The sequence below is a fragment of the Nannobrachium achirus genome (assembly GCF_963921795.1).
Source record: "Nannobrachium achirus genome assembly, chromosome: 24".
Classification (NCBI taxonomy): Eukaryota; Metazoa; Chordata; class Actinopteri; order Myctophiformes; family Myctophidae; genus Nannobrachium; species Nannobrachium achirus.
This window is the reverse complement of record NC_137831.1, coordinates 49,201,449-49,223,630: the sequence shown is the minus strand read 5'-3', so window position 1 is coordinate 49,223,630 and position 22,182 is coordinate 49,201,449. Positions and strand designations below refer to the sequence as shown.

The 22,182-nt window shown below is 42.0% G+C and overlaps 1 protein-coding gene across 1 annotated transcript in view; it reads left to right on the top strand.

Annotated features, from left to right (window-relative positions):
• Window positions 1–304: 304 nt before the first annotated feature.
• LOC308280356 (sodium channel protein type 2 subunit alpha-like) overlaps window positions 305–22,182 on the top strand; it is a gene marked incomplete at both ends in the record, with an annotated part of 57,192 nt that continues 35,314 nt past the window's right edge. Inside the window, 10 exons of the mRNA XM_080720618.1 lie at window positions 305–571; window positions 2,329–2,449; window positions 3,825–3,912; window positions 4,001–4,129; window positions 4,840–4,940; window positions 6,839–7,022; window positions 8,159–8,209; window positions 8,518–8,659; window positions 9,899–10,105; window positions 19,036–19,302. Coding sequence (XP_080576744.1) covers window positions 305–571; window positions 2,329–2,449; window positions 3,825–3,912; window positions 4,001–4,129; window positions 4,840–4,940; window positions 6,839–7,022; window positions 8,159–8,209; window positions 8,518–8,659; window positions 9,899–10,105; window positions 19,036–19,302 — 1,557 coding nt within the window. The remainder of the gene's footprint in view (window positions 572–2,328; window positions 2,450–3,824; window positions 3,913–4,000; window positions 4,130–4,839; window positions 4,941–6,838; window positions 7,023–8,158; window positions 8,210–8,517; window positions 8,660–9,898; window positions 10,106–19,035; window positions 19,303–22,182) is intronic.

Here is a 22,182-nt window from a genome sequence, read left to right as displayed (position 1 = left end):
CCTAGAACGTCATAATCTATTCGCATTCATTGTCTGACCCGTTTCCATTCACTTATGCGCATTTAGTTTATTCGATAAAGGCTCAAAATCCTCCTCCTCCAAGCGGATAATTTTTTTTGCGGATAATGAAAGTTTATTCGCATTTTGAAGTGTTTCCATAAAAACATTTAGCGAATAAGCCGTTAATGCGCAAAAAGTGGCTTTATGGAAATGCCACTTTAGAGTTGACACAGATTTGATTATTGTCAATTATTTCCCATGTTGGGATGTAAAGGGTGCTTCCATGGGGGTGCAGGATGACAAGATGGCCCAGCTGCTTGCACCGCCAGGACCAGAGAGCTTCCACCCCTTCTGCGGTGCCAGCCTCAAGGCCATCGAGAAGCGGATCGCAGAGGAGAATGCCAGGAAGCCCGCCAAGGGAGAGAAGAGAAAACACAGTGACGAGGTTGGGCCAAAGCCCAGCAGTGACTTGAAGGCAGGGAAAACGCTGCCTTTCATATACGGGGACATTCCTGAAGGAATGGTGTCAACACCCTTGGAGGACCTGGACCCCTTCTACAGTAATCAGAAAGTAGGTGTGCGTGTTATGAAAGGAGGCAACCTGATACAATCTATATCTGATAAAGATATATAATGATCTAGTCTCTGTTTCATGCCATTAAATTGGTATTATAGCATAGTAAAGGCTGTCCTTTGGCTGCCCCTTGTTTATAGCCAGTACTACTGGTTAACACTTTACAGTATATGAAACCCATGTATAGCATGCATTATAATGTACTTATAGTGCATTATAATCTGTATATAACAATATGAGTATTACTTGTAACAATATAAGTGTTTTATGACTTACTGTAATAAGGTCAGAAGTATAAATGCATTGTAATCAGATCATAAGGTCAAGTGTCATATTAATAGAACACTCACATACTTGTTTTGGATCAGGATCAGTGCATTATAATTATTCTCATAGTTGTAATACATTATAATATAATAATAATAATGATGTAATAACATTAAATCTATGCAAGAATATTACAGATGACATTTTATAACAGAAGTTATTATAATCAATGCATTTTACAATTATTATCGTGTATTAGAATTATGAGAATTATAATATACTATGATCCTTTCTCAAAAACGAATTATGTGGCTCTCAGGATCTACATGGGAACAGCGTGGCTCCAATGTGGATCGCAGACTTCATGACAGATATATATCATATATATGACATATGACTTGGAGTCATAGAATAGAAAGTGTTTAATTTATAGTTTTCGTCTTTGCCATAGCTGTTGTATTGTTGCGACCGTCAGGTCGCAGTTACTATCAAAACCTCAACCAGCTGTCCGTCTGTCAGTCATCAGTCAGTCAGTCAGTCAGTCAGTCTGTCACACGTCACACTTTTGCCCTGCTCATATCTCCGCAACCGTTGCCCCGATCCATGCCAAATTCTGCACACACACTCCTTACCTGCCAAACCACAACCTCCATCAATTCTCACATGGCCCTCTTCTAGCGCCACCATGAGGCCAATTCTTGCTAAACACATTTTTGGACACTGCTCCTACGAATTTTGCCCTAAAATCATGCAAATCGGTACACACTTGCGCTACACTCATGTCATCAACGTGGATCTGTCCCATTTAGCGCCACATTCAGGCCGATTTTTTTAACACATTTTTGGACACTACTCCTAAAGAATTTGCCCTTAAATGACGCAAATTGCTACACAGTATGTCTATACTCATGTCATCAACATGGATCTGTCCCATATAGCGCCACCATCAGGCCAATTTCACGCTGCGACCTGGCGGTCGCTTATCTCCCGATTAGGGAGTCTTACTGGTTAAATTCTCCTCGAGTTGGTGGTTCCCACCCTCGGTTCTGAACTAATAGCAAAATAGCCACCATATCAATATGGTCCATGAAGATTGTGTTTTCTGGCCCTGCTGTAATTCAGGTGTTGTCTTGGTGATGTTGTTATCCAGCTAAAGCCTTTGTACCTCACTTACAGAGAGACAAGCCCAGTGACAGTGATTTACAAGTGCTTTGTCATGAAACCACAAGCTACGACTCCTTACTCGTGATCTACAGATTATGTTTGAACATCTCTATTGGATATTGTGCTTTTAAAAGAGGAATGTTGGTATTGTTTTCTTTTTGTATAGTAATGATGAATATCTCTCTCTGTCTTAATATCTCTCTCTCTCTCTCTCTCTCTCTCTCTCTCTCTCTCTCTCTCTCTCTCTCTCTCTCTCTCTCTCTCTCTCTATCTCTCTCTCTCTCTCTGTCTCATTCTATCTGTCTCTTTTCTCTTTCCTCTAGACTTTTATGGTATTGAACAAAGGAAAGGTCATCTTTCGCTTCAACGCCACTTCTGGCTTCTATGTCCTAAGTCCCTTCAACCCTCTTAGAAGAGTAGCAATTAAGATTTTGGTACACTCATATCCTTTCATTAAAGCATAAATCAGATTAGCATTGTTGAGAGAATGTATAATAATGACTAATTGCGACCGAAGGTCGCATTATTATACCCTGAAAAACCTCGTAGCTTGTCTGTCTGTCTGTCTGTCTGTCTGTCTGTCTGTCTGTCTGGCTGGCTGGCTGGCTGGCTGGCTGGCTGGCTGGCTGTCTGGCTGTACAGGAAGTGATGTCAGTGTGATGTCAGTGAGTCACAGTGATGTGGTACAGAATGACTCATATATGGGCATAAAAAGGATGTCACGTGACATCACTTCCTGTACTGACAGTCAGACAAGCTAAGAGATTTCTCAGGGTATAAAAGTCCATATATGGTCATTCCCAGAAAAAGAAAAAAAAACTTTTATGTCCATGCATGGACATTTCTGATTCCACGTCGAAAATGAGAATGTTAGGGTACCATATATGGCCCATATATGGAGATCCACAGGCATCAAACCATGAGGCCCTAACTCACCAAGGCCCTGCTTGGCATTACAAATTATTACGTTTTTTTTTTTTATGCCCATCTCCATGTATGGGCATAACATATATTGTACGTATATGGATACATATTATTATTAATAAAGGATAAAATAAAATAAAAAGTACATATATGGTCATTCCCAGAAAAAGAAAAAAAAACTTTAATGCCCATACATGGAGATTTCTGATGTCATAAATCCCAGGCCAAAAATGAGAATGTTAGGGTACCCCCTTATGCCCATATATGGAGATCCACAGGCATCAAACCAAGGCCCTAACTCACCAAGACCCTGCTTGGCATTACTTACGTACGTTTTATGCCCATATATGGAGATTCCTATATTGTCAATATTAATGACATTATTATTATGTTATCAATATTAAGGACATATATGGGCGGCGTGTTCCTCCCTTCACGTCATCAGCGCCCACCCCCTAGGTGGGGTTGGAGATAGGGCCTTTCTGTGTGGAGTTTGCATGTTCTCCCCGTGTCTCCTAGGGTTGATACCCTCACAAAAACATGAACAAACTCCCCCCAGAATGACAACAACTAGAATCGTCAGAGAAACGCAGTGGTTGGCCAGATGGCCAAGAATTGGCGCGACCTCGCCCTATGTCACCCTGAGGTCGCAAGTCACGCCCACTTATAGTATTGTACAAATCTATGTTCAATCTAATCTAACCAAATGCGGTGGATTCTGCCAATGTTTTTCAATGGAGTGGACAGCCACACAATGCCAACAGAACACTCTGTTCCCACTGAAAAGCAGAATCCACTGCATAGGCAGAATCAAACTCTGGTATGACCGTACCCTTATGGTGGTTTCTGGCACAAAATCTTAAGGTCTTAAGGTCCTTGACAACAGCTTCCACAGCGTTCAGCATATTAATCATGTGCACCATCCTTACCAACTGTGCGATTATGACCTACAATAAACAGACTGACTGGGAAAAGAATGTAGAGTAAGTGCTCCTTGAAATAAGGCATACATATTATTAGCAAAGCCAGCAAATTATGGCCATGCAAATTAACACATTTTGTTTCTGACAGGTACACGTTTACTGCCATCTATACTTTAGAAGCACTTGTCAAAATGTTGTCTCGAGGATTCGTTGTGGGAAAGTTCACTTTTCTGAGAGACCCATGGAACTGGCTGGATTTCTGTGTCATTGTCATGGCGTAAGTCTCTACTGTGGTTTGTGTCAATGAACTGCTTAAAGGGCTGATTCTCCCCCAAAATTACCTTTTTATTGATTACTCATCCCATTGAAAATATATGGATGTTTTTTAGTTTTTTCGCATTCCTATAAGCCAATAATTTGAGGAGGCTCTTTGTGTCTCCATAGGGAACAATGGAGACTATTCGTGTCCCCATTGGGAACCACTGCTGGTCATCAAATTATTGGCTCAGGAATGTGACAAAAGCAAAACTATCCATGCATTCAAGTCTCCATGGGGTGAGTAATCGATAGGAAAAAAAACACACACATATATATATATATATATATATATATATATATATTTCTTTTTTTTTTTCTTTTTTTTTTTTTGTGAATAGTTCCCTTTAAGAACTATTTTATACTTTGTTGTATGATGGTGTAGTGGGTAAAACATAGCTGATCTACAAGTCCAGAACATACAGCAATGCGATGCGTTGTGACTATTTTGGAGGAAAAAAAACTATAATAATCATAATTTACATTGTAAATGCAGTTGAAGGTAGAGATTCAGGTGGAGGTGATCTCGTTATGAATATAGCTGTAGAAATGTAGATACATCCCCATAGTAACAGGTCATTAATACAAATGCTTATTAGTATAATGTTTCCTTTGTGAATATGTTTCCTACTGTATGTGTTTCCTATGTATAAAAATCCTTTTTCCCTACAGGTTTGTAACTGCGTTACCGGTACATAAAAACCTAGGCAGTGTTTCAGCTCTTCGCACTTTCAGAGTGCTGAGAGTTTTGAAAACTATTTCAGTTATCCCAGGTAAGCTACCCTAGCATTTGACAGCTGATTGCGTGTGGGATGATGCCTCCTGCAGCCACCCCCCACCCCCCTCTTCTTGCCCCAACCTCTGCACTTGCTATATTGTTTTGTCATGGCGTGATCCCAACCCCACCCCTGCCCCCTTATTGCAGATATGAGTTTGTGGACCTGGGCAATGTCTCAGCCCTCAGAACATTCAGGGTTATCCGAGCTCTTAAAGGGATATTCCACTTTCAAAAAACTTTTGCTAATTTTATCGTCTAATCAGGCTTTTATGAACACCCTGAACAGTTTTTAATTTGCTTCATTCAATATTTAGATATTTGATGTAATTGTTATCTGGCCCTCCAGGCTCAGGGCCTCTCCCCACACACACCCATTGTAACTTCAAACTTCATTTTAACCATGATGGATTCATTAAAAACACTCATTATGTTTTTCTGGTGACTCATATTACCCTCCTAATACGTGAGCAGGCCGTGTTTTTTCAATAACTTTTTTCATTTATTTTTAATAAAATATTATTGTATTTAATTTTTTCCATTTTCCCAAAGAATTATTAAAAATAAAAGAAAAAAGTTATTGAAAAAACACGGTCTGCTCACGTATTAGGAGGGTAGTATGAGTCACCAGAATACATAATGGGTGTTTTTAATGAATCTATCATGGTTAAAATGGAGTTTGAAGTTACAATGGGTGTGTATGTGGATATAGGCCCTGAGCCTGGAGGGCCTGATAACATTTACATCAAATATCTAAATACTGAATGAAGTAAATTAAAAACTGTCCAGGGTGTTCATAAAAGCCTGATTAGATGATAAAATGACCAAATTTTTTTTGAAAGTGGAATATCCCTTTAAAACTATCTCAGTCGTCCCAGGTGAGAGACAGGTTAAATGGACGTGGCTACAGTCTGTCCATCATCCATCCATTCCTCTACTCTAACAGGCTCTGGTTGATGTCATTGCTTGCTTGTCGTGTCACAATGTGAAACGGTAAAATTCAGAATGTTAATTTAACTATGATAGTGACATTTTTTTTTTAATGGACAGACCATTTGTATACAAAATTAACATTCCAGATTTTGCTGTGTAGCCATTAAAAGCAGGAATATAAAACTGTAAGAATCTTTGTGGTTGCATAATTTTAGACATACTTATTTTTCTCATGTGTGTGTGCGTGTGTGCACGTATGTGTGCATGTGCACGTATGTGTGCACACGTGTGTGTGCGTGTGTGTGTGTGTGTGTGTGTGTGTGTGTGTGTGTGTGTGTGTGTGCGCGCGCGCGCGCGCGCGCGCGCGTGTGTGTGTGTGTGTGTGTGTGTGTGTGTGTGTGTGTGTGTGTGTGTGTTTCCCCCCTTAAAATACCAATTTGTTGTATGGTAGATTTAGATTGTATTTTGACTGTGAAATCTGTGGCATGTTTGTTGAATGCCTTTAAATTTTCCTTGCTTTTATTCCTTCCTTGGATGGATGTTTCCATGTGGTCCCTGCTTCTAACTGAGATTGGTTAAAGATAGTTACGTTGTTTTATTGTCTGGTAGAGTTCATGCCTAAGCCTAACTGTTGCATGTATACTTGCATGTGCATACATACTAATTATTAACCATACCAAAACTCAAATTGTGTTGATATGATGCATGTATTCATGTATTAGTGACTTCACAAATGAGTGTTCTTGCCATCTTGAATGTAATGTTTTTTTTTCTTTTCTTTTTTTCAACATTATTTGTTATATAGGAAGCACTACAAATGTGAATCTTGTGTCTTGTAAGGATAGTGATAACAACGTTTTACTTTATGGAGCTTGTGTCTTCATGCTGGAGATTGTATTTTTCATATGTGTTTGTTTTTTTATAGTATTCTGATTCCGTAACAAATGGTGATGTCTTTGGCAGGCCTGAAGACCATTGTTGGTGCCCTGATCCAGTCAGTGAAGAAGCTATCTGATGTGATTATCCTCACGGTCTTCTGCCTAAGCGTCTTTGCCCTCATAGGGTTGCAATTGTTTATGGGCCATTTAAGACATAAGTGTGTGAAGAACTTTACTGAGGCTATGAATAACCGCTTCAATGACACACCGTTTGAGGAATGGGCATGCACAAATGGGAACTTGAATCAAACAATAATAAACAATTTCTGGACAGAGCACATCAATAATAACAGTAAGCTAATTATTTTCTACTGCTACTATATACAGTACATGCTCTAATGAAGGAGAGGCAGAAATGTAAGCATTTCTTTCTGACCAAAATAAATTGGTGAAATTGAGGCTTTGTTATATTGTATCCCTTGGATCTTGAGCCTTCTTTAAGTACATATTGATATTGTTGGGGTTTAGCATCACAGAATAATTTGCAACATTTCTTTCAGCGATGTGGTATGGGAATTACCTAGCTTATAATAAAATGAAAAAAAAAAAAAAAAAAAAAGCCAATATGAGCATATGGTGGGTAATTAGGGTATTTTTGGGCTGCTGAATCCATTCCAACCATTAGTTTTCAGTTTAAATGACTCCTTGGCCTTAAAATAGGCCTAATTGGCTAAGGCTTAGCCAATCATGTCATTCGAGTTCACCTGTGTCCTGTTAGTCCCTATGCTTTAAACCCTTTTGAGTGTTCCTTGTCAGATTGTATCATGTTATCATGTGTCATGATGTGCGCTTACCCACCTGATCTTGAATAGTTTTCATGAATTCAAACCCTACTCCAACCATTTTTTTTTATTGACAATATTATGTCTTGTGGACACAAAAAGGTAGTTTGTTGTGGCCTATTTTATGGCCAAGGAGTCATTTTTACTGATAACTAATGGTTGGAATGGATTCAGCAGCCCCCAAATACCCTAATTACACACCTCATACGCTCATATTGGCCATTTTCAATTGTTTTCCCCTTTAATCTCAGGCCCACGGGATACCCCCAACTTTGATTGGCTCCCACAAAGTTCCCCAAGGGAGTTGTGATTGAGAAAGTTCAGAGGTGATAGTTGACACCTTTATGAACACATTTGTGAAGAAAGATATTGATTTTGATTTAGTTCCCAGATTGGTTTAACTTTCGGCTAACTTTACCTAGCTACAAACCTGATTGCAAGATGTCTTTCAGGGTACCTCCTAAAACCTACATTTGAAGTTGTATTATGTCTGTGGACCCACCATGGCCATTTGGTCAAACACTGACTCTACCCCTGTCCTCAGGGAATTACTATTACTACAGCCTCGAGGAGGGAAAGGACCCGTTGCTTTGTGGAAACACCACCGCAGCTGGGTATGATTTACCCCAAATATTAGACGATAATGACTTATCTGACTTATCTGTTTATCTGTGTTTTTGCGCTACTTCCAGATTTTGAACCTGGCAAAGATTTGAACATAAAGGATATGTGTTTTTCCCATTTTTTGTCACAGTGGTCCCATGCATCTACATAATCCATCATTGTCAAAACATGGACAAAACAATACTTTATCACAGTTAATATTATTGCACTCCATTAAAGTAGGCATACTTTTATTGATGGAACCAAAATGTGACATAACACTGGTGGCACCCTTTAACAGGCTTTGTAACCATTGCAGGCAATGCCCGGAGGGTTTTTTCTGCGTCAAAGCGGGAAAGAACCCAAACTACGGTTACACCAGCTTTGATTCCTTTGGGTGGGCCTTCCTTTCTCTCTTCAGGCTAATGACCCAGGATTACTGGGAACTTCTTTACCAGCAGGTATGCAAGGAACATAGAGGGGAGCTAATCAAATAGAATGAAAAATAGAAACTTTATATATATGAAAAAGTATATTTTATACATAAATATTAAGAACGTAATCCCAGTGAAATGATCTATTTCATTAAAGCACAGTTTATATCAGGTAGTGCCAGTTGAATATATCATTCAGGCTGTCTAGAACCAAGGGTCAGAGATACAATATGTACTCATCAAGTAGCACTGCATTATATAGAAAAGATATAAGAACAGGTTTGTTATTTCGATAGACTAAATCCCATAACCTGGAGGGAAGATTGTTTCGCAATTAGCTAGTTTGCTGTTAGGCTGGCGAAAGGTATTACTTCATCTTCATCACTGATCACAACAGGCATACAGTTGTTGAAAATGCGTTCTTACATACAATATAGTCATGAAAGAAAATATTGTCTGTGTCCTGTTCAAACTAATTTGTTAATGTGCAGGTGTGTTTTTTTTCTCAAAGAGACAAAGATGAGTCCTGTTGTGCCTTGGGAAAACACGAGATGAATGGCCTTTAAAGAGATGAATGTCGACTCACTTGAATAGGCTTGGCTTAAAATCCTACTCTCTGCTAAAACAAACAATAATCCAAAAAGGTCTCGTGAGAGGTTTTCTATTGCACAAGGGACAATTAGGTATCGGTATTTACCATCAAGCTGTCCTTGATGTGAATGTTTCTCTGTGCATGCATGAAAAAACATGCACAATACTGCCCTGCTAAAACATTATGCTGCACCTGCCAAAAGGCTAGATAAGTTGTGCAATAATTTGGTAACATGTCATTAGGTCGAACACCCTTTGGATCAACCACCAAACTCTAACCCAAACCCTAATCCTAACCTCAGTAAAACTATGCCTAACCTAACCTCAGTAACCGTGATGCGGGTGATTATCTAACCTGCCGATGCTCGCGGGTGATATCTAACCTGCCAACGCTGTTCGACGCAACGGGAGTTTGACCTATGGGGCAGTCCCCAATAATTTGTGAACTTTTCTTCGTCACGGTGCAGAATAAAGTACTTTAGCCACTAGCCAGCCTAACAGCTTTCTCAGTGATTGACAATAATTATTTCCATAACCTGCTCAATTAATTGCCGAATTAATTAAATGTCTAAACGTATAGCTTCCTACGACAAAGTATAAATACAATGTTAGACTAGACATTTGACAAATTAAAACAAAATGTAAAGCAAATGATCAACTGTGTCTTCTCTGCAGACACTGCGAGCATCTGGAAAGCCCTACATGATCTTCTTTGTGCTGGTAATATTCCTGGGTTCCTTCTACCTGGTCAATCTGATCTTGGCAGTGGTGGCCATGGCCTATGAAGAGCAGAATCAAGCCACCATTGAGGAAAATGAGCAGAAAGACATGGAGTTTCAGGCCATGCTGGAGCAACTGAGGAAGCAGCAAGAGGACGCTCAGGTACAACATTAGGCGTGGACTTCTCAAACTTTTACATTTCAAGGACCCCTAATTTGGTATTATGTACTGTTACAGACTGGTATGGGATAATAAACACCCTCCTTGGAGAAGCACTACACTACTACTCACTACCTCCAGGAGGATTCCCAATAGTGGCAGGTTCAAAAGATAATTAAACACTTTTTCAAAAATCGTATATTTTCAAAATCTTTGCATCAGGTACTGTCGACGGCCCGATGGTTTGACTGTTAAATCTCCCTTTGACAGTTTTTTTATTGTTTTGTTATAAACATACATTATCAGTCAATAATGGGACATGTACAATGAGGAAAATAAAAATGCATACATTTACAGTATGTTAACAACGATCATGATTTACAGCAGGGGTGCCCACACTTTTTTGACTTGTGATCTACTTTTAAAATTGCCAGCTCAAGGTGATCTACCAACCAAAAAATGATTATCCAATTGTTGAAAATACGGTATGGGGGCTAAATAACAACATTAAGGCATTAGAACGGTTTCAAAAATCAATTGAAGCATTTATTTATCATTTCAATTGCTGGTTACTCCATATTAGGAAAAGTGTAATTGCAAAGAAGAGAATGGGTTCTAAGTTACTCAGTCTAGTTAACAAATGACTTGTGGAATGTAACAGTTAACAAAGCAGTCACATGAAGGCATAATGCACCACTCAACACAGTAAGGAGCACCATTTTCATCAATGAGCCTTGAAACAACGCAACAGGTAACAAAAATGCTCTCTCTTACTATCTCATCAGTAAGGGATTAAACAACACTGTTTTGGTTCACAGAATGAAGGAGAAAGAAAGAAAAAGAAAGGAAATGTTGTGCCTGGCACAATTTTAACTGTAACACAGCTAAGTTAGAACAGTCTCTTACCATCTCATCAGTAAGGCATGAAACAACACCAAATAACACTGTTTTGGTTCACAGAATGAAGGAGAAAGAAAAGAAAAAGAAAGGAAATGTTGTGCCTGGCACAATTTTAACTGTAACACAGCTCAGTTAGAACAGTCTCTTACCATCTCATCAGTAAGGCATGAAACAACACCAAATAACACTGTTTGGGTTCATAGGATGAAAAAATAAAAAATAAACAGAAAGGTAAAGTTGTGCCTTGCACATTTCTTAATTTACTGCCACAGAATTTAACAAAAAGCTCAATCCACCGCCAGCTAAATTGAGAATTGTCGCTCATCTTTGAAGGCCTACTGGAGAAAATCTGTTTTGACTATAAAGACAACAATGATATGGCAACGAAGAATAGAATGTCTACTTTGTAACAGAAAAAGATTTCGAGTTTTTATCATGTTCTGTCCATTAGCTAGAAGCTGCAGAATATGGCCTAAAAACAGCTCTTTGAGAACATAAAGCTGAGAAAAATGCATTTTTGTGAAGAAGACATTTTCAGGCAGAAATCTCTCTTTAGCCTTTTATTGTTGGCTTCAGTAACATCACACCTATGATCAGTGGTTGTTTACAAACAAATTCAAAAAAATAAAAACAAGAAGAAGTGTTTTTTTACACACTTTTAGTGTGTAAGAGCAGTAAGAGCAGTGCAGAACATTGACACAGTGACATGAGATTCAGCCTGAATCCTGCTTCAGCTTTTAGGGTTCTCTTTATCTCACACTTTTTAGGTTGAAGTACAGTACAAATGATTGTCTAGTTTTACGGGGGGTGGGCTGTAAGGTCGCAAGTGAATGACCTAGCTTTTCATTCAGCCTGCACAGGGCCTGGGGCTCCATTCTGTTTCACTACAGCCAGGCTCCTCCGGAAGGGCTACACCGAGTCTGCTGAACTCTGCACCCCTACCACGTACACAAGCCTATGGTCGATCTGTAAATTATACAAATACATAATTACTATAAAATACATGAAAAATAGTACACCTCCAAGCTCACAACGCGTCACAGCAGAATGGGTGGAGGTTGGGGGCCTAATATTTTCATCAAAAGGCTGTTTTAGAAATTCTCTAACATTCTATGCACTTCACTGCTTACCACACAAATATATATATAAACATATATATATAGTAATTATGTAAAAACAGCATTCATGGTCTGGAGAGGGCACTTTTTACAGATGGATAAAAGGGCAGGGGCTCCAGCCCCCTTTGATGTCTATGTGAGCATGTGTCTGGTGCTAAGTCTGCTTTACAGAAAAAAGGTTTTTGTTCTTTACCTATCCTTGTCCTTGGACGACTACGATGTGGCAATGAAGAAGTAGGCTCATCATCGTCGACTCATCATCTAAAATCATAGCCAGGAAATTATCAAAAGGTTTATATGTAAACAAATCAATTTACAATTTTGACATTTAGCAAATGACTTACAATAAGTTCATATGTAATACATAAAATGCAGATATAGTAAATAGTTACCATGCATTTACTGTCACAGTGAAATGCCCTTTATACCCTGTATGTATAAAATGTCACAATGCAACATAGCTCTGTTTACACAAAGCTGTACTCCCTCCAACTGTATATATGTTCCCCATTTTCAACAGTTTTTATTTGTAACACTTGCTTTGGCAATGTAAACGTATGTTTTCTCATGCCAATAAAGCTCCTTTGAATTGAACTGAAAAGCTACATCATCAGACATCAGAGATGTAGGCCTACTGATGATGATGATGACGACATAGCGAGGTGGGTGCAGGGCGTCCACCGTACGTGCATAGTACGTGCACGCGCGTGCACCGCACGTAAAAAGAAACCTCTCCCTCTCTCACACACACACGCATCGTACGCACGCACACACAAACTAAGCCAATAAATCCTAAATTCCCATCAAATAATCCTAGTAGCTGTGCAGTGCACCGTACACTACATGCGTACGTGCACGCGCGTGATAGGAACTCCATGTGTGTCCTGTGTAGCGACAAAAACAAACGCATGCACGTGGATCCTAACTGCTTGGATCAAGTTACTGATCCGGTCCGGATACGGAAACATTTCTTGCATGTATGTGTACGTGTAAATAGCCGGATGCAGTAGGCGGGCTCTAGACCGGATCCCAATGTCGGAGTGGCAACACGTCGCAATGGAAAACCGTTACCCCATCTCACTGATATAGACCAGGCTTCCACACGGATGCTCTGTTATCACACAGTATACAACTATACAGTATACAATACATACATGCACTGGATTTAAGTCTTACCACTTTGGACAGTAGAATCGTGGCCTCTGTTCTCCGAGGGGTCTCTACGCGGAAGCCATTCTTCATTGGCCAAATCGTCCAGTTCGTCTGTCTCTTCGCGGCGGTGGCGGCGGTACATGGTCTCTGCTGCTGCGGCGATGTGAGCCCCCGGGCGGGGGAATCCATCCTGCACGGGGGTCGAGCTCCGTCGGGATCGGTTTCCACAATATCAGGTGGCTCTTGATCCACTTTTGGACCCCGGTTCTTCGCGACTGGCACCATCTTCAATCTTTTTATCTTCAATACCAACGGCTACAGTGGACTGGCACCATCTTCAATCTTTTTATCTTCAATACCAACGGCTACAGTGATCTTTTTCTCTTCTTCATCATCATCATCATCATCATCATCATCACGACCACCACCACCATTCATGAGCGCTGGTCCTGGGTCACCAACACGGGTAGGTTGTGTAATCCTAATTCTAACAAAGTTTATTTCTATCCGTGGATCTGCTACTGCTGCTCCTCGGCCAGGGGGGGTTGGGTCGCGCTTCGGCGGAATGATACCAGCAAGTTGAGGCTGAGTTGGCCTACTACTTGGCCTAATACATCTCAATATTCTAGTACTGCTAAATACTACCAGTAAGACTCCCTAATCGGGAGATAAGCGACCGTAGGTCACTTATCTCCACAAATAGGGCAAAAATGTGTTTTGCCAAAATCTTCCTGATCCATGTTGATGACATGAGTGTAGACATACTGTGTAGTGATTTTCGTGATTTTAGGGCAAAATCTGTAGGAGCAGTGTCCAAAAATGTGTTTTTAAAAATCGGCCTGGAGGTGGCGCTATATGGGAGAGATTCATGTTGATGGGATGAGTGTAGACATACTGTGTAACGATTTGCGTGATTTTAGGGCAAAAATTGTAGGAGCAGTGTCCAAAAATGTGTTTTGCAAGAATCGGCCTCATGGTGGCGCTAGAAGAGGGCCATGTGAGAAATGAGGGGTGGGGTCTCCGCGCCGGCAAGGCGGACGAATAGGTACCGGCCCCGGCTGTCCCGGTCACTCCTAGCCGGAGTTACGGCATTTTATGTGAGCTGCAGTGTAGGGGGTCCTCCACTGGGGGCGCCACCACTTTTGCATCCGTTCTGGAGCACCAGGAGTGGGTGGTCCCCGGGAATTCCCCGTGAGCAGCCCCGTTGGGGTGGTCATTTGGTCAGTTTAGCACATTTGGTCATTTTTTACATCTGGGGGTCCCCCAGGGACCTGGGGGTCCCTGGAGCTCTGGGGGTCCTTGGAGGTTGTAGTTTGGCAGGTAAGGAACGTGTGTGCAAAATTTGGCATGGATCGGGGCAACGGTTGCGGAGATATGAGCAGGGCAAGAGTGTGACGTGTGAGGTGTGACAGACAGACAGACTGACTGACGGACTGACGGACGGACTTACACTTTGTGCAGGGTTTGATAGTAAATGCGACCTACGGTCGCAACTACCTACTACAATTACTATACTAATTACTATAAAACAACTGATTTCCGACAAAATGATCGCTTTTACCAACGTGTCTCTCTCTCTCTACTAACAGTCCGATGCAAAAAACAATATAATCCCTCAAGGCTAGCAGCTAGGCAGGCGGAGCCAGGACAGTCTGTTTACTTTTTTTTTTATGACGCGGTTTCCGGCTGTCCTCAAAATGACCCGACGACCAATTATACATTGAAAAGTTGCGCAAGGACGTCTTTTATCATAATCCATAAAAAACATCAAACGAACGAACGGCCGTATTGGCGCGCCTCACTCTCTAGAATTGGGGCGAACAGGAACGTCCAAAGCAGTATAAGAGTTAACTGTAAAACAGCTCAGTTGTGAGAACAGTCTCTTACTATCTCATCAGTAAGGCATGAAATAACACCAAATAACACCATTTGGGTTCACAGAAAGAAAATAAATAGTTGTGCCTTGCACAATCTTCACTGTAAAACAGCTTTAGAACAGTCTCTTGCTATAAAGTGCACCATGCCACCATTACCACCAGTGACCAGTCTCTCTGTCAATATATTAGTCCAGTCCTGCCTTAGACAAGTTTGTGTTTCCAGCATAGAAACCACTGACCGCTTGAAGCTTGAAATGTCTCCCCCCCCCCCCCCCCTCTTGTTGACTGTCCCTTCAATTCCCTGTGAAAAACAAACACAAAGCAAGGCTAAGAAACCAAATAATTTGCATCTATACAATCATCATTTCAGGGCTCAATTTCACGATCAATAGCAGCGCTATCAAATCCGACCATTGCGCATGCGACACACACACACACACACACACACACACACACACACACACACACACACACACACACAGTGTATGTGTGTCACACACACACATATCCAATCCATTGCGCACATATCCAATCCATTGCACGTGCGGCGCACGCACACACGCGCTGGACGGTGCATGCAGACAGCAAAACAGATACATTACAAGCCACAATGCAATATTTTGAAATATATTTAGGACAGATTCCTACCTTAATCAGATGACTGCTTGCACTGAATGGAGTCCGTTAGTGCTGCGTAATCTGGACAGTCACCGCTGATAGCTATTCTCATGCAGGCCTCCAGATGCTCGTCTGTCAAGGTGGAGCGGTACTTGGACTTGATTATCTTCATGTGAGAAAACGCTGATTCACATAAATACGTTGAGCCAAAGAAAGCTGTGAGGGAGGTTGCACATGTCCTTATGTTTGGATACTTTTCCTCTGTTAGTAAGTGCCAAAAGGCTCCATCGCGCGCCCTTGATTTTAGCTGGATGTCAGCCTGCAGAGCCAAGATCTCATTCTCCAGCTCAGCTGTGTTCATGTTGAACAGTGTTCCAATTTCAGAGGCCATGGAATCAACATCAGTATCTTCTCCGAAAGGGAAGCACATGAATGTGGCGATAGGCTCCAGTGAGGCAAAATCTTGAAAGCGTTTGTTGAAGTCTGACAGCACGTGTTGTATTTGCTCTGTGTAGCACGCACTGTCAATTTGCGCACTCGCCTTCCCTTGCCTCTCCAACTCGGATTCCACGTTTGGGAATTTCCTCAGTTTCTTGCGCTGCATTTTTGATTTATTATTTTCTAGTTTTCGTTTGAAACTATTAACTGAGCTTATCATGTCGACCACAGTTTTGTCTTTCCCTTGCAGTTCCAAGTTCAGTTCATTCAACATGTCAGTCACATCAGTTAGGAATGCCAAATCTAGCAGCCACTGCTCGTCATCAAGTTGTTTGTATTCCGCATGTTTAGAGTCATGGAGAAACTCTTTTATCTCAGGTAGGAGCTCTCTGAATCTCTGGATAAATTTCCCCCTACTCAGCCACCTGACATCGGTGTGTAGAAGCAGCTCAGTGTGTTCACTCTCAGCCTCTTCCAGCTGCGCACGGAACAGCCGTCTCTGGAGTGCTCTGGCCCGGATAGAGCAGGCGACTTTCATTGACACTTCCATCACCTCTTTCATATTCAACATTTTCGCGCATAGAGCTTGCTGGTGAATTATGCAGTGATAGTTAATAAAGTCTGGAAAATCGTTGTCCTGCTTGCATTTAGCGACGAATCCATTATTACGCCCCATCATTGCAGGCGCACCGTCAGTGGTGATTGACACTAATTTAGATATTTGGATCTGGTTTTTGTCAATGAAGCTTTTGAATGTCTGAAAAATGTCCTCGCCCCGAGTGTTTTCTTTCATTGGTAGCACAGCTAATAGTTGCTCTTTTGCTGTCATATCTTTGAAAACCATCCTGATAAAAATACACAATTGTGCTGTGTCACTTATATCAGTGGACTCATCTAGCTGCAGCGAGAAACACTCACATTTTTCAATGTCCCTTTTAAGCTGCTGTGTTAAATCACCAGCCATCATTTCGCAGCGCCGTGTAACAGTGTTTCTGGATAACTGAAGGGATTTGATAGCGCCAACTATTTCAGTTTTGTTTTTGAAATCACGAAACAATGAGTCCGCTGCCACAAGGAAGGCGTCTTTTACCACCTGTCCGTCTTGGAAGGACTTCTGTTTCTGAATGAGCATATGACTGACCCGGAATGATGCTTCAGTAGCTGCCTTTGCTTTTGAAGTGGGTTTTGTGAATAATGACTGCTGACCCCTTTTTTTAGATCGCTCACCAGTTCTCTTCTCAATTCACTGCTGAGCGGGTAGTCATCGTAGTTGTACTCTTTATGACGTGAAGTAAAACGTCTCTCTAAGTTTCCCTTCTTCAGAAACACAGCCGCTTTACAAACGAGGCAAACGCATTTAGAATGCGACATCGTAAAAAGATAATCTTCTTCCCATTCTGGATGGAAGTGATAGGTTTTTGCCTTCTTTGCCGTGCTCATATTGGTAAAACTTTTCCTTTTTTAGTAGACTTAATACTGCTTTGTGCTTTCCCTCGCGCCATCAACTCTTAAAAACAACAAGGCATTGCATTGTGGGCTTGAAGACGCGGGGCGTTGTACGGCCGCGCATGTGAAACCAAAAGAGGAGGCGTTTTGTGTGTTTTTTTGTTTTTTTTTGGAGCTGTGTGAAGCACAGGCTCCCTATACGTGGCTGTGTGGGTCTGTGTGTCTGTGTGTGTGTGTGTGTGTATGTAGCCTGAACTTCCTAAACTTCGGCACGCCACTAGTCCCACAGTTTTGCCACCACACACTCGCGCCATATGTCAAATCGACCGGCTTACTCGGGAATCGTGGGCTATTACTTTTCTAAGAGAAAGGTTCTATAGTTTAATTGATATTAATTTATTAGTGAATTAATTTTCCCCATTGACTTATAATGGGAATCGCAAAAACTCACATTCAATTATTTGTCTCTCGCAAACCATAGGGGCTAGAGTTTCAAGACTTGGAGAGGAGGTTCATAATGATTTCAAGGATTAAATGAAAAATAATTGTGTCATTTGGCCCCATGGTGGCGCCATAACACCCCACTTTACGTTTTGGCCTGTAACTCTTGAACCGTAGGTCGGAAAATTAAAAATATTTTTTCCCTGGATTCCTTGGGCCATGACGCATCTCCCCATATAGGCCACGCCCATTTGCGCCATGATAGATTGTCCGCCATCTTGAATTTTCTCCAAAACACACTTTTTGCTCCTTTTCCTACATATTTTCTTCAAATGTCACAAAAATCGGTACACATGATCCACACACACACACACACACACACACACACACAGCTCCACTTCACACGGGTGTGATTTTTTTTTAGGGTCATGCCAGGCGATGTACCTGCGCTGCCTTGGCGGTCGACTGGTCGATCGCGATCGACATAATGGGCACCCGTGATTTACAGTATACATCACACAGAGTTTACTAATCTTACACTGAAAAGTTTTTGTTTTTGTCAGGGAAGGCACAGAATAAATAGCATTAAGCTCTTTATGCCAGGCCTCGAGTTGGTTTTCCAGAACCGCTGATCCGACTGATATGCCCATATAATACAGTATATGGGCATACAGTATCATTCGGATCTCCCTAGATGCCTATATATTATATAGGCATACAGTATAGAGAGATCCGGTTGTTCAGAACTTCCGATCCGACCAATATCGCTCGACCAACTTCTAGACAGTTTGTTTAAGTGTGCGTGTTTGTTTGTGTGTGTGTGTGTGTGTGTGTGTGTGTGTGTGTGTGTGTGTGTGTGTGTGTGTGTGTGTATGTGTGTGTGTGTGTGTGTGTGTGTGTGTGTGTGTGTGTGTGTGTGTGTGTGTTTCTCTCTCCTTGCCAGGCAGTGGCAGCTGCAGCGGCTGAAAACGGGGAGGTCATTGATGGAGGCGGTGTGACGGGAAGTTCCTCCGATGCCTCCAAGCTCAGCTCCAAGAGTGCCAAAGAAAGACGCAACAGACGCAAGAAAAGGAAGGAAGAGGAGGGAAAACAGGGCGACGAAAAGTTTCCTAAATCCGAATCGTCTGAAAGTATAAAGAAGACCCGCTTTCGATTCTCCATGGATGCCAACCTGCTCTCATATGACATGAAATACTCCTCTGCACATCAGGTTTGGTATTATCTGTTTGATAAAAGACCAGTTTTTGTTCTTTGTTCCTAGTATTGTTCAGTGTTTTATGTTATGTCAATCGACAGGTTTCAGGTAATCCATCCAACTTGTAGGTTGACTATTCTCTGCTCTTCTCGGCCTGACAGCATTGCGTAGGAGGGCAGAATTTAGGCCTAACTAGTCCTGCAGCTGGCAAGCCCATTTCCGGTTTTCCGAGTCCCATAGCTAAATTTGATTGGCTCGTCGGGAGATTTGAACAGGAAACAGTTGACACCTAGTTATGTGTTTCCCGTTGAAATCTTCTGCCAAGCCAATTAAATGAAGCTATAGGAATAGTATTTCATTGTTTGCCATGCTTAACTACACTTTAGGGCCTTTTCCACCGGCAGAGAACTGGTTTGGGTTCTTTCTCCCGCCTATGGGATGGCAACTTTCTTGGAACTTTGGTTCGTTCTTGCGAACTGGCTGCGAACCAACTTTTACGGTTCAGAAGCAACTCGGTTCTCGGTAGGGATGGGTACCGAAATTCGGTACCGGGACAGAACCGATAAGAACATGACGGTTCCTGGGTACCCAAAAAATATATGTAATTTCGGTACTGCCTATCGGTTCCTAGATGTGATGCACTAAAATATAAAGACAGCACAAACAGCACAAATTGCACAATCCAAGCACCGCGATGCGTCGAAGCATAACGCTGGAGCGTCTCTGTGTTGAATGAGTACAGACGCGTCTAGCAGATTACCAAGCATGTTTATGAGTAGAGCGCTCGTTTTCGCCAGCGTCGGCAGGTTACTGTCAGAAGACAATGGTTAGATCATGTCACAGTTATTGTCCACGACATTGCAATCGGCGCGACTAGACGCAGTACGGACACAGCGTGGCGCGTCGCTCCAAGCTGCATTCCGACCCTCCCCTCCTCCCTGTCCTCTGCTCCCCCGTCTCAAGACAAGTAGGAATTGGGAAGAAATAGCCAACCAGCAACCAAGCTTTTCTTCTGGAATTAACCAAACTAGAATCCACTGTTCCACAGAGCGACAGAGGGTCTAACATTAGCGCTACTGTGCTAGCTAGCCGAGACGAGAGCCTGTATCTTAAAAGAAGTTCGGCGGTCCTTCAGGCCACTCACCTCTAGAGTTCACAGCAAGATACTGTGTGTGTGTGTGTGTGTGTGTGTGTGTGTGTGTGTGTGTGTGTGTGTGTGTGTGTTAGGGCTGTCAAAATTTGCCAAAAATAGCATTCGAATATTCCCTCTAAAATCCACCGTTGATTCGAATAAATTCGAATATTCGAATAATTCTAATAATTCGAAGCATTCGCACTTCGAAGCTGTTTATTTTAATCTTTTTTTTTTTTTTTTTTTTTTTTTAAGAAACCTTTTTCTTTAATTATTTATTTTATTTGCATTGTTATATTGCTGTTGGTGTACTGATATTATCTTGTTTATTATTGTGATGTGTTATCTGCTTATTGTAAATCGCTTTGGATTAAAAGCATCTGCTAAATGTCTAAACTGTAAACTGTAGACAGTCGCTTCTATCGCTTTACTGTGTGCAGGTCCGCGTTGGTCAGGGACGTGCAAAGAATGTTAAGAGAGGCAGGGGCTGACATTTCTAAAAGGGCCTTTTGGTGGACAATTCTCTGTTAAAAGGGCAGGGGCTCAAGCCCCGTTTGATGTCTGTGTGCACGTGCCTGCGTTGGTAAAAGCAAGAGCAGAATCGAATCGTCGTTGCGAAGCGTCACAGCAGCTGTGCAACTTGGAACAGCCACGACATGAAACGAGCAATTATAATCACACCAATGGATTATGTTTTGGTTTGAACCAAATTAGGAGCAGTGTGAGTGACGGAGGGAGTTTTACCGTTACCGTGGCTGCGTGCGAGGAGACTGACTCGGTGAGAGAAGAAATCCATGCTTTTTTATATTGTGTTTTCGGTGGAGAAGTCTCGTTGTATGCCTTCCCGTCACTACCAAATGAGTCGCCCGTTTCAGCTTGACTCGTTAATCATTCTGAATCAACGTGAGCAAGTTTAAAAGCACTGTGTGTGGCTTCCGGGTTATGCAGAGTGAGGAGTAGACGTGTTTCTCTGCTCCCTCTTATTTCATCTATAAACCTTCGATTTCTCACTATTCTCCCCCAAGGGATGTGATTTTGTATCAAACAAAGTACACTATTAAGTTTGACTACAAATTATGGCCACGAGAAACCAGGCCAAACTGTTAAAAAAAGACATTGAACAAAAAGACGCTGCCGCAGCCGCCGACGCCACTGATACACTGGACATGGAGGCCCTCACTAGCTTGCTGGAGGAACATCGTAAGTCTCTTGAAGCCTCATTTAATGGGAGACTTGACACATTGGAGTCCAAACTGGATGCTGTACACGCTGCTGTTACCGACGGACCCCGTGTCCGTATTGAGTCTTTGGAATCTAACGCGAACTCGGTTAGCGACCGCATCACCTCCTTGGAGGCTACTTGTACGGAGCTAGCCGAGGCCAATGCTAAGCTACGTGCTAAAGCCTCGGACCTCGAGTCCCGCAGTCGCCGCTGGAACGTGCGAGTAGTTGGGCTGGGTGAAACGGTGGGTCTCCGGCTCCAACCCGACTACCTTTTTCTCCAGTTTCCTAGTTAAAGTACTGGGTGATCAGATCCTACCTACCCCACCCGAGCTGGAGATAGCCCACATAGCATTAGCACCCAGGCCTGGTGCTAACGACAAACCACGGCATGTTCTCATCCGCTTCCACAAGCTGCAGGTCAAAGAAACGGTTGTACGAGAGGCACGCAAGAGAAGAGCTGATCTACAGTACGAGGGTAAAAGAATCGCCATCTATGAAGACTACCCGCCGGAGGTTATGGAGCAACGCCGCTGCTACAA